At 38.8% G+C, this 17,864-nt stretch overlaps 1 protein-coding gene across 2 annotated transcripts in view; it reads left to right on the forward strand.

Moving 5' to 3' along the window:
• CDIN1 (CDAN1 interacting nuclease 1) overlaps nt 1-17,864 on the forward strand; it is a 255,301-nt gene that overhangs the window by 141,427 nt on the left and 96,010 nt on the right. For both annotated transcript variants that reach the window (XM_054972153.1, XM_054972154.1), the window contains 3 exons: nt 6,207-6,274; nt 9,820-9,885; nt 14,033-14,138. In XM_054972153.1, coding sequence (XP_054828128.1) covers nt 6,207-6,274; nt 9,820-9,885; nt 14,033-14,138 — 240 coding nt within the window. The remainder of the gene's footprint in view (nt 1-6,206; nt 6,275-9,819; nt 9,886-14,032; nt 14,139-17,864) is intronic.

Here is a 17,864-nt window from a genome sequence, read left to right on the forward strand (position 1 = left end):
TAGTCTAACTAATGAAAATAACTGTCAGTTGTGTCTCCTCCTCTAACCAGTTCTCCACTCGTATGCTCTCTTTTCTCTTTACTCAGAATGTGAAGTTTTGTCCACAACCTCCATCTCCAGTCAGTAATGGAATGGATTAATTTAAAAAGAAAGAGCAAAAGCAGACCTTTGGGAATTGTTTTGTGGCAAATCTAATCGTTATTCCTAGTGTGATGCCCTTGAGAGAGATGAATGTAGTTCTGCCATGCTGTCTTGGTCCTCAAACTCTTTCCCCTTCTGGCTTGAAGACACCACTCTTAAATGTAAAAGAGTTCCGTTCAGTGATCTATGCAGCCACAATCAGATAGTCACAGTTTTTAAGTAAGGATGAAAGTAGCATGAAAGTCTTTGATTTGGATTCCTTTTCACTCATGAACACACTCACAAACACAAGAAGCTGCCTTATGCTAGAAAACATTTTCAAGGCTTTCCAGGAAAATAGAAACCTTAAGCAAAGGCAATCCCTAGCCAACAGCTGGTCTCAATGCAAGGTTAACCAACAAAGCCCAGCAGAACCAAACTGCAGCAAGAGAAAGAACCAATGTCAAACCAGAGAATTCCAAGCAGAAAGGGGGTGGGGCTCATCAGACAAGCTGTGGAGTTTAAAAGTGGCCGGCAGTGGCAGTGAAAGGCTCTTTGGGAGTTCAGTGATGGATGCAGGAGGGAAAGCCACTACCTTTGTGAAGAAAAGCCGGCAGCAAAGGCAGAGCAGCAAATGCCAGCCAGAGAGCAGCGGCATGAAGCAGCTAGTTTGATGTAGTGATTAAGAGCGTGGGACACTAATCTGGAGAACCAGGTTTGATTCTTCACTCCTCCACTTGAAGCCAGCTGGGTGACCTTGGATCAGTCACAGCTTCTTGGAGCTCTCTCAGCCCCACCCACCTCACAGGGTGTTTTGTTGTGGGGATAATAATAACATACTTTGTAAACCACTCTGAATGGGTGTTAAGCCATCCTGAAGGGAGGTATATAAATTGAATGTTATTATAATATTATTATTGAGGCACAGAGGCAAGCTCCATGGCAGGAGAGCAGCGTGAGGCTGGTGGGGGACAAGAATAACCAGGCAGAGCAGCAGAGAGAGAGAGGAGACAGCTGGGAGCATGGGGAGCTGTGAGGGCACAGGCTGAGGGAGACAGTGTCCCCCCCCCCCAAATGCCTGGAAAGACAAAAAAAAGTTTGGAGAAGTCAACTTGCAGCATTTGCTGGAATAAACTTGGTTTAATACAGTCCCATCAGTATCCAGCTTCTTGGTTCTGATCCAAAATCCTTTAATTTGAACCACCATCGCTGGATTTTGTTAGATTAGCATAAATCCAGCTATATAACATATATGAATGCCAGATTGCACACCTCTAGACAGGAGAGGAAGAAAGCGAGCCTGACTGAGTAAGAGCTACACTCAAAGCCAGACTGGAAGGAGAAAAACTCAGTCTTCTACTCAGGGAAGAAAGGTGTCCTGGCCAGAGAAAAAGGGACATCTTGACAGTCCCCTCTAAAAACCTCGAGGTTGGACAACAGGCAGCAATTCTGCCTTGTTGACTGTGGCTTGGGTTTTAATTGTGGAGGAGGAAGAGGGAGTTGCTGGAAAAGTTGTGCAGCCCATAAATAGCCAGAGAGGAAGAAGGTTAGCTGGTGGTTGGTTCAAACTAGAGTAGTAGCAGCCATCTGTGAATCACAGAAAATCCTCTTAGCCGAATCCTCTGAAAAATGCAGAGGGGAATATGTCTGTGTTTCAGTGGAATGGGGTTGTGCTGAGTCCAGCAGTGTGTTTGCTCCTCACTGCTCCACCCTCCAAATGCTTTCCAGGTGTTGGTGACATGCCAGGAAGAGCAATAAACATGACTGTAGTGCTATCGATATATCAATATAGTGATACATCATATAAGATCTGAGGGTTTTTTTAAAAAAAGATTGAAAACAAATCTACCCTTTTTTTCCAAGGCAAAGAGGAAGGGAGAAAACAGAGGTTGGGATTTGATGACAAAAGTCCAGTAATCAAAAAGTAGATTGGAGGTCGGTGGGACTGAGCAAAACAAACAAAACCAGAGAAAACATTATGCCCAAGGAACAAAGGTGAATTAGAATCTGTTTCAAAAAAAGTTCAGGGTAACAGTGGTCCCAAAAGAACCAGAAAAAAGTGGGGAGGAGCAAGGCAAAGAACAAAGGCACAAAGAAAACTTGCAGTAATCAGAGGGTAAACTGAAGCAGTATGGGATCAGAACAGACAAAATAACTCCTGCAGAAAGCCCCACGGTCAGTATTGTCTGCTTAGATTGGCTGTCCAGGGCCTCAGGTGGAGGTCTTATTACGTCACCTACCACCTTATCCCTTTAACTTGAGATGGCAGGTATTGAACCTGGGACCTTCTGCATGCAGAGTAGATGCTTTACCACTGAATCACAGCCTCTCCCCCATGACAGTGATTGGCAGTGCCATCCTCAATTGAATCACACCATTCTAAATCCTTTAAAGTCAATGGGCTTAGGCTGTAGCTTTGCTTAGGATAACACATTAGGCAAGTCATTACATTGTGATTCAGCTTATGTCACAGCTTGTGAGGACAAAATGAAATTTTGGTCTTAATACACAATCTGGCTGTTTGAGTGAAGATGAACTCTGAATAAGTAAAAGAATAAATACAATGGGTTGTGTCCCAGACAGTCTTTTGCTAGCAGAAGTGATTTTTTCCCCTATCCTATTCCTATTCTATGATCATTGTGGATCATCTAATTTCAGATCAGTTTTCAGAGAACCTCACGGTAACAAATAAGTAACACTGAAAAAAGAAATGACTGTTCTTCGCTTGTTATAGTAAAATTAGATACCTAACTATGTGAGAAGGTATTATTTGAGAGTATATATTGCTGAATTAGTTGTTAATTTTAAGGCATATAAAGTAGCTTAAAATCAATTTAAACTTAAGGTTTTAAAAGCATAATGTCTTCTAAGGATTGCATATTGATTTTAAATACAACTATCTAATTATATATGCATGGAGTAAAGTATGAAGTCAACCTCTTTATAAATGCCAGGAGGCTATTTTTCAGTAATAGTTCAGATGCTTACGGGAAGCTAGCCTGCTGGATTGCATGAGTAGAAAATGGCTTGTGATGTTATTTACAAGTTTTGCCCCATGGTCAGTGCTATACATCGATAATAGGTATTGCTGTAGACTAAGTCTAAGTGTTTCTATTTATGATGCATTATAAATTTTGCTTCTGGTATTTGTCTTATATTTTTTCCATTCATCTTCTTTGTTTGACTGTGTCATTAATTGTAAAGTTTAATGTGGTTCATGATTTCCTTTTTCAATACTGCATTTGTATCATGCAATTTTCTATTATTCTGGGTTTGTTTGTTTGTAGTCCAGCTAAATTTTGATAGAAGGCTGGAATTAAAATAATGATAAATCTATACATAGTTAAAATTTCAAAAATACTTAAATTAGTAAATTTGTAATCAATATTTTTTTTAAAAAACTTTTTTTAAAATTTGGGAAGTGCTCCTGACAAAGGATTCTGGAGATAGATATATACTGTGATAATGAATGGTTCAGACTGATTTCTAATGAAATGAAAGAAATCAAGAATTGCATATTAATTCTGTACTATTTCTGCCCATTAAGTTTTAACTTTACATCTTGTGGAGGTATGTACCTCGTGTCTCAGATCCAAATTTTGGACAGCTTGATTCTTCACTTTGATTTAAGTGTCAGCTAACTAGTCTCAAGTATAGTGCAAGACATGTGGGTCAGAATCATAAAGTTCTGTCCCAGTTGCCATTTAGGCGGCGGGGGGGGGGGGGTCTTCAGACATCATATTTTTTTAGTGTAGCCAGGTGCAAAGGAAAATAATGCTACTATAACTTTATTGCTAATGGAAAAAGAGGAAATGTTGATAACTGCTGCTTTTAATGCAAAAGAGGAACATGGGCAGCATTGTTAAAAGTACAGGAACTTTGACCTCTTTTTATGCATAGGAGTTGTCTGTCATTTATTCAAGTGCACACCTGAATGAGTAATTGGCAGTTGATTTTGGAATCATGATTAGACATGGGCACGAACAGAAAAAAAATGAACATGGTGTTCATTGTATTGTCGAAGGCTTTCACGGCCGGAGAACGATGGTTGTTGTGGGTTTTCCGGGCTGAATTGCTGTGGTCTTGGCATTGTAGTTCCTGACGTTTCGCCAGCAGCTGTGGCTGGCATCTTCAGAGGTGTAGCACCAAAAGACAGAGATCTTGGTGACACTGAGAGATCTCTGTCTTTTGGTGCTACACCTCTGAAGATGCCAGCCACAGCTGCTGGCGAAATGTCAGGAACTACAATGCCAAGACCACGGCAATACAGCCCGGAAAACCCACAACAACCATGGTGTTCATTGTTCATTGCCATCCATGAACAACGAACATTGACGAACATGACCTGTTCACGAACATGTTCGTTGTTCGTGGGGGCCAGCAGGCTCTCCTCCAGCCATCAAGATCCCTACCACAACACTCCCAGAAACCCTACCTGAGCAGGCAGCAGGAAAGGTACCAGTAATAAACAGTAGCTTGGTCCAGAGCCTGGCAGCAGCCCTGGAACTTGAAGAGGTAAATCCCTATCCCACCACGCACAAATAATTGAAGCTCCAATGCACTCTCCCTGTCTTTCTCTCAAAATGCCAACAGCAACTCTCTCTCCCTTACTGTCTGCAAAACCAGAGCTGGGAGCCCCCTCCCCCCTGCTCTTTGCTTCCTTGTAACAAATTTGGAGCTCCATACTTGAAAGGAAGACTTGCCTATCAAGCTAAATTGGGCTTAGATTGGGGTTTCCAGGGCAACAGCAGGAGTTCAGACAGAGTTCAGGCATTCCCTGCCTCCTTTGCCAAGAGAATTGATTGCAGGTGCCAGATTGTCTGGCTGAACAGCAATAAACAGCAACGAACAAGGCTTGCAATGACCACCTGTTCATTTAGAATGGGGCCTCACGAACAGCTTGTTCGTGAACAGCTGATTGGGCTGTTCGTGGCTTTTTTTAGTTCATATTGCTGTTTGTGCCTCATGATCTCTAATCATGATTACAGATGCCTCATCGTAAAAGCCATAATTTACATTAACTATGCTGTTGGAGATCACTTAGTCTACATGTCTATATATCTAGATGAAGCATATAAAAGACTTGTGCTTAGTTGGTGTCTCAGCAGTCCATACAAAGAAACATCTGATACGCACAGTGTAGGCCAATGCAATCAATATGAAGAGATATCAAATGAGCAATGTACTAGGACTAGGATTATGAAAATATGCGTGAGCATATTATATTAGGCATGATACAGACTCAGAGTGTGGACATAATGAAGAAAAATGGTATTACCTCAGTAGAAAACAATGAAAAACAGCAGGGTGGTAACATGAACAAAACTGATAATGCATCCTATATATAGTGGTATAATTCACAGACCTTTTCCCTTTATAAAGTGCCTTCCTAAACTATTCTGTTATGGTATGGCCCTATTTCCTTTATAGAAAAGCTCACCTGAACAACTGTTTTATGAAATTTGCTAAATGATAGGAGAGTGGGAGACTTCCTGACCTCCTCAGGCAGCCCATTCCAATGTGGGGGGGGAGGCAGAACAGAGAAAGCACATGTATGAATGGTTGTGGATCTTATCTGTTTGTAGGGTGGCACCTGCAGAAGGCCCTGAACAGGTGAGCAAAGCTATAATGGCAGAACATAAGAGGAAAGATGGTGCTGCAGATATGAGAGTCCAAACCTATGCAGGGCATTATCTGTGGTAGTCAGTACTTTGAATTGAATCCAGTAGCTGATAGCACCATCCTAAGCAGAGCTAAACCCTTCTAAGTTCCTAGTGGTATGTTGGTGCCTTTCAGAGATATGAAGAGGTTCAAGAGCACATCCTGGTTTTATTGTCAGTCAATATAACTAAGGTACATTAGATAATGGTACAGTTAGGACAATGCCTATCAGTCTTTTTTCCCCCTTCCAACCCTTGTCACCATTTCTAGGATTGAAAATGGGTGCATTTAAAAAAAAAACAGCTTTCAAATTAAGTGTGTTATTATTACTAATCAGAATTCAGTTCTAGATAGCTGTATTTCAGGATTACATGAATTTTGTTTTACACTTATAAAATTCTTCATTCCTTAATGTGAAAAATCAGCGCTATTGGACATGAACATGAAGTCTTACTACAAGAAATGCTTTTGAACAAAAAAATACCTTTTTTAAGTAAGATTTGTTATTAAAATCTAGTACTTCAACATTGGGAATCTTAGTAGTTGTTTACATAAGAAAAAAAAATAAGTCTCCACAGATGCCCTGTACTAGGTAGTAAAGAGAGGCTAAGAAATGATTGATGTAGTACATGTTATCTTTTATTGATTTAGGCCGGAGCAGGAACTCAGTTACCTAATACCCCATACTGCACGTGCACAAGCTAGCAATTAATATTTTATAGAATAAGTAGCTGGAAAAAATGCTTTAATATCAGCTGCTGTATTACTTTGGGTGTCATGAGATATTATCCATAATCTAGGTCTTATGAGACTTAGAAGAAAGCATAAGAAATATTAGCTGCATAATACTTTATGTATTGAAAAAACCTGCAGGAGAGATTCACTTATATCTTTTGAAGTATGTTTATTTCCTCATATACAAGCCTACTAAACCATTTTGCATTACCTCTTTAATTATAATGATCGTATATGTTAACCTGTGTAAGGATTTCATTTTTGTCATACTAAAAGTATCACTTTTAATACTACATTTAGCATTTGCTTACTATGATTATTACTTAAAGCCACGTTTGTCTTTTTGACTTTCCCAGCAAGGCATGATATTTTTTTCCACCATTGGGATTTGTTGTGTTGAATGATGACATCTCAGTGTGAAAGATTTTCCCCTTCTTATTGATCAAGAAGGACCTTGCAACAAATGCTTAAATTCAACCAAAAGTAGTATTTTTTCCTTGATGAAAAAGTCATTGTTTCTGTTAAAAGCATGTTAAGTTTTTATTATTGATAGATGTGGCACTGGTTTATCAATACATTTAGCAAAAAAATCATACTAGCTCACTAAAGCACCTCTGTGCATATAAAATTACTATTTATCGTTAATTTCTGAAATTATATAGCATACTTATTGATATAATGGATTCTATCTTTAGTCTACTTGCACTCATTCACTTCCCTATCTACATAATTTCTGTCTGCCCCCCTCCTTCCTGTACACCTTCCACATTTCACCATGTATCATTCTAGAGTGTCTGCCAACCCTCCAGAGCTGAGTTTTGGGAAGCATAGCTACATTGGAAAGGGACAGGTGGGAAAATTCCATTCCATAACTGAAGTTCTACTCATGGTGCTTGGGATTCAGTTTACTGTCTGTCACATACAAATACAATAAAAATATAAACACACACAATAAATTTGATGCAAAGCTTCGATGCTTTCTTTCTCAAAATTAGTCCTTATGAGTTCAGTGGGAGTTTACTGCCAAGTAAGTATGGATAATGCAGACTTACAGCCATTCTACATCTTTCAGAGATAAAAAGGTAGAATTTTGGACTGGCTCACTCAAGACAGTAGTTTTCAAGGCCTTCCCCATCCTTTTAAAAAATCTATAAGTATGCTAGAACATCAGGAGTAAGATTTAGTATAGAAACTTGCTGAGCATCCAGAGAAAGGTGTGTTTTTTTATTAGCCACTATGATTTTATGAACACAAATTAGCTAACTGGGTGTTCAATAAGTAATTGGTTCAATGAATGAAAGGAATGTAATTCACGTGTTAGGACGAGCAAGTCCCTCGTTTCAGTTAACTTCCTCATAAGAGAGTTTGAGAAGGTTGTCTGGAATGACTACAAAGAGGTGGTGTGGCACTACATTGATAATAACCCCGTTGAAAGGGTGAATTAGCGTATATGCAGGGAAAAGAAAGAAAGAAAGGGTGAGTTAGCTACACTGAGATCCTTCTCTTTCCTCCTTTCTTTTTTATGATAAAGATTATCCATGCTGATCTGCATCCTATTTTTTTGTTAAATGTAAAAATTATTCCCAAATTGTACTTTGGTTCAAAAAGAAAGGACATGAATAGTCATACAAAGTGAAAACATGACCCTTTTCACACTACATCGCTTAATGCAGCACAAAAAATGCAGAAGATAGCGTCTTCTCGCGAGAGTTTTGCGCGACGTCACACAAAACTCTCGCAACGTCACACAAAACTCACGCGAGAAGACGCTATCTTCCTCATTTTTTGTGCTGCATTTCATGATGTTCTGGAAGCAGGTATGTAGTGTGAAAAGGGCCCTTCTTTAAAACAACCCACAAAGTATTTGTTGAAGCACATACTTTTTCCTTGCGTTTCCCCTTGAACATCTGTATCCTCCATTTTTAATGAACATTGATTTGTATTTGTTTTGCTAGTTTTTACTGCATTATTTATTGAAACTATGTAATTATAGAATATTATTCATTTCATAGTTAATCTTGCCTCTCCCAAACTTTATAATACCCAGGATAAGAAATGAAAAAGCACTGATCTAGTGATTTCTATTACTATGATAAAAGTGTTTTATGGCATTCACATATTATGATTTGAAAAACTGTCAACGAAGTAACATACAACAGAGTTATGATACTGTGCTTATTTTCCTTTGGGTATCAAAAAACCTTGTATATATTTAGCTTAGAGAAAGACATTAGATGAAGAGAAAAGTTTAGGTTGGATGCTAAGGCACCTTTAGGCTACCAGAAATCATTTATGTGCACAGAAGTGAGTCTGTGGTTTTCATGGATTTTCTACTTGAGCTGCAGCCAACACTGTTCCTGAAGATTCTCTGACCAGTTTCCAAAAGTACATCTGCCTTTCCCAAAATTTGGTCATAGTCTATAGTGGCCAAGACACTGATTTCAGTATGAATCTATGCATATAAGAGCTGGCTTGATTATCACCAGCTTCCATGGAATTCTGTGACATCAGCGAAGGATGAAACGTCAGGGAGTGAGTTGGAGAAGTGGACTAGGGGAAATGCTGGAAGTCTCCCATCTTTTAATGAGTTTTCCATAAATACCAATGTAACAGCATTTGGAATGAAGACAAATACTTGCTGGACTATGATGATTTGGGAGGAGAAGGGGGAGGTTTCCCATGGTTTTTAAAAGCTATTACATAGACTGAAAGAGCTTTACACTCCACTGATAGAAATTATAAGAAATTGTGTTTGGACCCCTGAAGTAAATTATCTATGATTTTTTTTCTTGCTTTCTGTGCTGCTGAAATTGGTGCACTACTGAAATTGGTGGTTGAATTCTATGAAGTTCACCATAGAAATCTAGGATGTTTTTTCTCATTTTTTATACTGAGAGTAGATTTTGTAGTAATTTTTTTCTAGGCATACACTGAAAGAAAATAGAGCATGTTTGCATTGTGATATTACTAGCTATTTCTTAAAGTTACAATCAAATAGAGGTACAATCAACTAAAATGTTTCTTTATTTTGAATATTTTTCAGTAACAAACTATAATGTGACAGGTTGAATTAATGATGTTTATAATGAAGACATAAAAATGCAGAGATGACAAAGAAGCATTTTTATATTCATGTTCCAGGTTTGCTAAGAAGGTTCATTTAATCTGACACAGCATTGCATGCATAAGAAGGGATATGTATGAGTACATCAAGAATTCTTGTACCTATGTTTAAAAGAAAATTAGTTATTCTTTTGTCTGATTAATAGAATAATACCATTGTTTATAACATTCTCTATATAGCTGAAGATCAGCTACGTGCAAAGGGTTATGACAAAACTCCAGACTTCATATTAGAAGTGCCAATTGGTAAGTCCTTGAGATTTTTAGCTTTTGTGAATTTATCTCTTTATATTGAAATTACTGACCATCTTAATGGTATTATGCCAGACACAGCATAACAACATATTAAGCATTCACAATAATGAACTGATTCCAATAAGAATTTCTTTTATGAAAAGATGCTTGAAAACAACTAGCAATTCTAAAATTATCACTCTAGCAGATCAATAAACAAATTTTGTGAGCATTTAAACATGGATATATTTGAAATTGTAAGCTGTTGGGCCAAAAAAAATATTCTAAACTCTCTCTTCCTTCTAAGCTAAGATACATATAAAACACTGTTCTAGCCTGAAGTGGTTTGAACCGTTGATTCTGAGACATCTTGTTACTCTTAATATTTTTTTAAAGATAACAAGAACATTTAGTGTATGGTCGACAGACCTTTACAATACAGTTTTGAAAACTGAACAGCAAATATAATTTTGATTAACAGAAGTGTTTTGGCATCCAGGGCTGTGTCTCAACAGCTGCATGCAAAACCTTTGTCACTTGTATCCTCTCTCCTGTCAAGAACAATGGTAACTAACAGTGCAATCCTATGGAGAGTTACTCCAGTCTAAGTCCATTGACTTCAATGGGCTTAGACTGGCGTAACTTGCCATAGGATTGCATTGTAAATCTATTGCTGAGCAGCCTGGTACCTTAGTCTGAAGTTCAGCAATTACATCATCCCTAGCCAGGGCTTTTTTTCTGGGAAAAGAGGTGGTGGAACTAGCGTGCGCATGCGCGCACTCCCAGAAATGTGTGATGACGTCACTTCCGGAAGTGATGTCACTCCTGGAAGTGATGCTGCTTCCCAGAAGTGACACCGCTTCACGGAACCCATCACAATGCATTACGACAAGATAAATGTTAGTAAGTTTGGGAAATTACACTATTATGAGAAAGTTTTTTTTCTTTTCTGTATCCTCTACAAAAAGTGAAATCTTCCATTCCCTTTCCAAAACATTTCATTACTTTGGAATCATATTTTAAAATATGCAAGGAGGAGGGGGCCTCTAAAAATCCAAAACACATCTCACAAATCTAAATTCTAACAGATTGGGAAAAAATCCCAAATTCTTTCTCACAATTCCAGAGTCTGAAATTCCTAATCTAATGAATATTGAATTTTCAGATTTTCAGGAAGGATTTTGCTTTCAAAATTAGATACTAAACTTCAGCTGCATTAAATCTATACTTAGTGTAAAATGGCTTTTTTGTTGCCTGCCAACTCTACCTTACCAATAGCTAAGCTGTTGTGACGTTGTAAAATGCTCATAAATATTCCAGTGTCCCAGACAAACAATATTCATAAAAACTTCCTTGACACCCATATGTCCACTGCAATTTCAATGATTTTAAACAGCTGAGGGTGGGGAGAATCAGTTGATTTACAGCTATTAAGACATAAGAACATCTATATCCTGATGAACATATTGATGAAAGCCTTCTGTGACTCGGACACAGCTATCCATTCCTAGCATAAAATTAACATTATAATTGATATTTTAACTAATATAAATAACCATAACTGATATTTAACTAACATAGAACCAGACTGCATTCAAAAGCTGTGGGAACCATAACAATGCCAACTTCAGTCAACAAAAGAATGAAAGCAACACACACCCACACACATACATGCACAGCCCCACCGACCCTCTGAAAAGAAAGCAGAATGAACTCAAAGCAGTACACATACACACACAGACCCACCCACCCCAAATGAAAATAAAACAGAATGAATTCAAAGCAGTTTACCCTCCTCTGAAGAGCCGGCCCCAGCAGCTCTGCTTGCACTCTCTCTCTTTCTCATATAGAGGAATGAAAAGAAAGCAGAATAAACTCAAAGCAGCTTAGCCGTCCTCTGCAGAGCCCACGCTAGGCCCCAGCTCTTTCTCTCAAGCTCGCTCACTCACCAAGGAATGAAAAGAAAGCAGAATGAACTCAGAGCAGTTTAGCCTCTTCTGCAGAGCCCGCTGGGCCGAAGGAGGAAGGAATCACGTGGGCAGATTCTAGAGCTGTCGGAACACCGTTCCGGAGCATTCCCCCTCAAAAAAAAGCCCTATCCCTACCTCTCGTGTAACAATTACAACACCACACCACATGGGATACCGTTTCCAACACCCCTGCAGTACAAGGGCATAATAGATCACTTAAAGGCCATTAAACTATAATGGCCCTCAAGTATTGCTGATAGTATGAAGTATGAAGACTCTTTTATATTTTAGGATACTTAAGAGTTGATATGGGAGGAAAGGCAGCATAGTATAGCCTGATCTTAGAAGCTAAGCAGGATCAGTACTAGGATGGGTGACCACAAAGGAAGACTCTGCAGAGGAAGGTACTGGGAAACTGCCTCTTCTTTTCACTTGCCTTGACAGCCCCTTGCTAGGGTCACCATAAGTCAATTACAACGGTGGCACAGACATACACACACGAGTTGATACACAGCTTGCATATTTCTTAACTAGTGGGAAATTTTTGTGCAGGTATAAAGGTGAGCAGGGCCTATATGACAAGGCATGTATATTCTAATAGTCTGCATCACAAAACATTTGCTTGATTAGTGTCCAGACTTGCTCCAGGCTAAAACAATAGAGCTGTTAATTGCTTTGATTATAGCTTTCTTCTCTTTATTCATAAATAAATGCATCTAAACTGAAGAAACAAAACTAGAGGAAGGATCTGCATGGCAAATAGTCAACCAGAAGTTTATGGATGTAATCTTTGTAGTAGCTGTTATTAAACTGCTGACCAGCAACACAAACCTATGAATGTACATTAACTAGCATGGTACAGTTAATCAATTGCACCATGGGAACAAAAGTTGCTTCCTGTAAATGATAGTTAGGTCAAAGACATTCATCTGTGGCACACTTACTAGAAGTCCACACACTATTACGGAAAAAAAACAACTGTGGTTTATTAGATATGGTTATTAATTCCTTTTTTTCTTTTAACGCGGAGAGAATGACATGCATTTTTTGCAGGAAGCAAAATAAGTGCATTAATCATCTGCATTAACAGAGCAGCTGAGCATTGACACCTTTGACTTGACACATTATAGAGTTCAAATCCTTAGTATGATACTTATGCTTTCTCGTGTTACTTGAATTTAGTTGTGGCCAGGTGTGTGAATATTTAATATGTAATTCACAAACAGTGCAATCCTAAGAAGACTTACTCCAATCAAAGCCCATTGAAATCGATAGACTGGTAACTCTTCTTAGGATTGCACTGAAAGTGTATTAACAGTGACATTAGTGTCTGCTGGATAAAGGTTCTCTCTAATGGACACTAGACTCTATTGTATTATGATGGCCAGTTTGGGCAAATTATTAATTAATTATGATTAATTCACCATAGTGTCATTTCTGTTCCAAAATGTGTTGTCCATAAGTTCTATAATACCACTTGCTTTCTTTTCTGTGGTGATGGCTGTGCATTCAGGGGTGTCATCTGAGAATTCACCTATGGGTTCTAATGTCAATAGGCACTGATAGAAGAGAGTCTCATATCTGGATTTCTGATAGAAAGGATGTGCTTGAATTTCAATTCAAATGATAAAAAGTCCATAATCATAGCAGGGGGGAAATGCTGCAGGAGCTTCCGTTTCTGCTAGTGTTTATTCCTTTGTACCTGCCTGGTGTATACTTTCCATAACTTCCAATTCTGTATCTGTCAACTGGGGAGTTAAAGAAGAGTGTCTTTCTGTAATCTCTCTGTGTCCTTAGATTAAAGCTCCAAGAATGAGGAATGGCTTAAAGCAACATTAATATGTCTCTAGGATTGCAGTCCTAAACAGAGTTAACACTTTTCTAAGAACATTGACTTCGGATGACTTAGAAAGGTATAATTCTGCTTAGAATTGCACTGTAAGCCTTATTCCAAAACTAACTAAGATTTTAAGCCATGACCACAAACTATCAGTTTCCTAATGCTATAAATAAATTACAAGGAAACGCCTGTAAATTATACCTACACTATTATATCTACTACAGAACTATTGTTCTGCTGCAGGATGTTGAAAAGAGTAATATTATTCAAGAGTATACTGTTGTCTTTCATTTCCTATCATTTGAAAGATCATCAATTCATTTTAAAATAGTAACTTTTCTTACTGTAGCTGTAGAAGGACATATCATTCATTGGATCGAAAGCAAGGCCTCATTTGGTGATGAATGCAGCCACCAGGCTTACCTTCATGACCAGTTCTGGAGCTACTGGAACAGGTATGCTTAATTATTTTTTCTGTCGTAATTTAACATTGGAATGATATATTCAGCCATTTCCTGCGCACCTCCTAAATTATGGGTAACATATAAACATAGTATGTCTGCTGAAAGATTAATGTTATAGATCCCTAGAATTCTCAGTTCTAATGAAGAACTAATAAAAGACCTCAGAATGGCTTTCTGCATGCCAAAGTGTCGTCTTCACCCTCAGAAACCCTTCACCCTCACCTGACTCTTTCCCTCCTGTCCTTCTGGCTCTGCTGCTGCTTCTCTGCAGAATTCCACTCTGCTCAGGTTTTCCTCCAGGAGGTTGATGGTAGGGGACATATCAGAGCAACAGCAGCAGCAGAAGGGCCAGAGGAACGGAAAGGAAAGAGTCAGTGAGGGGAGCCCAAAGCTGACGGGCAGCTAGCAGTGGCAGAAGGAGCTGCTGAGGCTCTCACCACTGCTGCTGCTGCTAGACACAATCATCCCTTCTCACAGAGAGGGGGAGAAGTCTATTTCTCTTCTTTGTGAGAAGGGATGGTTGATCTAGAAGCGGCAGTGGCTGCTCCTTCTGCCACTGTTAGCCACCTAGCAGCTTTGGGCTCCCCTCACTGACTCATTTCCTTCCATCCTGCTGCTGCTGGCCCAACTACACTACCCAGGTGAACTTGCAAGAACATGACATGTGTTGGGCATCTTGTGTAGTTTAGCCCTTCTAGAAAATGACTTGTGTTCTAAATACTTTGAAGAAACATGGTAAACATGATACTAATTTCAAAAGAAGAGTAATGTTAGTCTGTTGTGGCAAAGTAAACCAGTAATAAAGTGGCATGTTTATGACTAACCAGGTTTATTCCAGCATGTGTTCATGAGTCAAGCCTCACTTCTTCAGATGCCTATGAACTGCAAATGTTATATAAACAGTAAGGCCAAAGATTTGCATGACTCACATCTATGTTAATGTGGAAATACATCATATCCCCCAGAGCTTAGTGCTGCTACTCTTTGTATTTGCAAATAATTGGTGAATCATTTGTAAATCAATGCCTTTCTGTTTCTTATGGGCTAGGCCTCATAAGAAAAGGGACACCAGTGAAGCATCCTTTTCTGGGTTTCACACATACAATTCAGGTCTCTTAAGAAGGTACATCTGAAAGTTCTTCATCTGAACCATAATCTAAATTGGAATTTCCCCTGTGTACCTTTATAAACATCTAACATGAAGGTAAGAAAAAAAAGTCGTATGTTCTAATAGTAGGAAATGCTTTCTTAAGCCTTTGACAAAAGAATATCTAATGTCCTAATCAAACATTTCCCTCATGATTTGATGGAAAACCTGTCATCTTCATATTAAGGGAATTCATACAGTCTTATGAGAACTAGACTATGTCCCCCTACTGAGGGCAGAAATGTAACATGTTTGAACAATTTAGAATGCACATGAAATATTCAAGCCACATTTGGACAATCCTGTTATAGGCATTATAAACTAATTCATATATTTTGTTTTGCTTTCAATTTAAACAAATTACTGAATTTTAATCAAAAGTTTTGCACTTGGATATTCTTCTGGGGTACACTACAAGTACATAGTATCAACAAGAGACAAATTAATTAATCATTAGTAACTGTTATCAATAATGACTTACAGTAAGTGAGAATGCGGTCAGTTTATTTTTTCGGTTATATTGTCAAAGGCTTTCACGGCTGGAGAACAATGATTGTTGTGGATTTTCCAGGCTGTATAGCCATGGTCTTGCCATTGTAGTTCCTGACGTTTTGCCAGCAGCTGTGACTGGCATATTCAGAGGTGTAGCACCACAAGACAGAGATCTCTCAGTGTCACAGTGTGGAGAAGATATTGGCAGGTAATTTATATCTACTCAGAAAGGTGGGCTTGGGCTGAGTCATCCTGTAAGAGTTTCCCAGGGTGTGGAATGCTAATGGAGGGAGGCTTCACTGTATCTTGAGGAGGTTCTTTTGCATATGGATTGGTGCTTGATATGCCAATCCATACCCATATGCAGGGCTATTGTAGAGTGTAGAGTATTTTGTTAGCCTGGTGTTTTTCAGGCCTGGAAACCGTGCTCTATTCATTCTTAAAGTTTCTTCTTTCCTGTTGAAATTGTGCTTATGCTTATGAATTTCAATGGCTTCCCTGTGCAATCTGATGAAGTAGTTGGAAGTGTTGTCCAGTATTTTGAAAAAACAGCTCTAGAATCTGCACCCCACAAACCTACAGTCTGGTTCCAGTTCGTGGATGATACCTTTATCATTTGGAGCCATGGTGAGGAAGAATTGATGGAGTTTTTAAACCACCTGAACAATATCCACCTGAACATACAATTCACCATGGAGAAAGAAAGTGAGGGTAAACTTCCATGTCTAGATACCTTGGTCATCCACAAAGCCAACTTTCAGTTAGGTCACAAGGTCTACAGGAAACCAACTCACATGGATCGGTACTTACACAAAAACTCCAATCACCACCCTCAACAGAAAAGAGGCATAATAAAAACATTAGTAGACCGTGCAAGACGGATATGTGAACCACACTTTCTCAATGAGGAAACTAATAATCTAAACCACGCACTTCAAGCAAATGGCTACTCCAGAAATGAAATCAGAAGAGCAATTAAACCAAGGATTAATCAAACAACTAAGGAAAAACAGTCTCCTACAGGAAAAGTGTTTTTGCCATATATCAAAGGAATCACTGACCAGATGGGAAAGCTTATGAAAAGGCACAACTTACAAACAGTATTCAGACCCACCAGAAAAGTACAACAGATGCTACGATCAGCAAAAGACAGTAGAGACCCCCTCACCTCTGTAGGAGTATACCGCATACCCTGCAGCTGTGGACAAGTTTACATCGGGACCACACAGCGTAGCATCCATACAAGAATAAAAGAACACAAAAGACACTGCGGACTTGGCCATCCGGAAAAATCAGCAGTGGCTGAACATAGCCTAACTCAAACAGGACACAGTATCCTATTCCAGGACACTAAAATACTGGACAACACTTGCAACTACTTTGTCAGATTGCACAGGGAAGCCATTGAAATTCATAAGCATAAGCACAATTTCAACAGGAAAGAAGAGACTTTAAGAATGAACAGAGCATGGTTTCCAGTTCTGAAAAACACCAGGCTAACAAAATACTCTACACCCTACAATAGCCCTGCAGAGAAGATTAACATATCAAACACCAATCTATATGCAAAAGAACCTCCTCAAGATACAGTGAAGCCTCCCGCCATTAGCATTCCACACCCTGGGAAACTCTTACAGAATGACTCAGACCAAACCCACCTTCCTGAGTAGATATAAATTACCTGCCAACATCTCCACACTGTGACACTGAGAGATCTCTGTCTTGTGGTGCTACACCTCTGAAGATGCCAGTCACAGCTGCTGGCAAAACGTCAGGAACTACAATCCCAAGACCACGGCAATACAGCCCAGAAAATCCACAACAACCATTATTTTTTCAGTTGTTTACAAATCTGATTGCAACAACTCCAGACTGTATTTTTAGTAGGTCCCAGGAGAAATGTTTGCTCTGTAATTATCAGAAATAACTTTGCTACATTTGAAGATGGCACTAACAAAATGTCTTCTTTGACACGGATATTAGAATAATGATAATTCCACATAATGAGAGAAGCATTTCTCCTACGCACTCTGAATATGAATAACAAACTTTCCATCTACTGAAATATTCACCATTTC

This window comes from Eublepharis macularius, chromosome 2 (assembly GCF_028583425.1).
Source record: "Eublepharis macularius isolate TG4126 chromosome 2, MPM_Emac_v1.0, whole genome shotgun sequence".
NCBI classification, from domain to species: domain Eukaryota; kingdom Metazoa; phylum Chordata; class Lepidosauria; order Squamata; family Eublepharidae; genus Eublepharis; species Eublepharis macularius.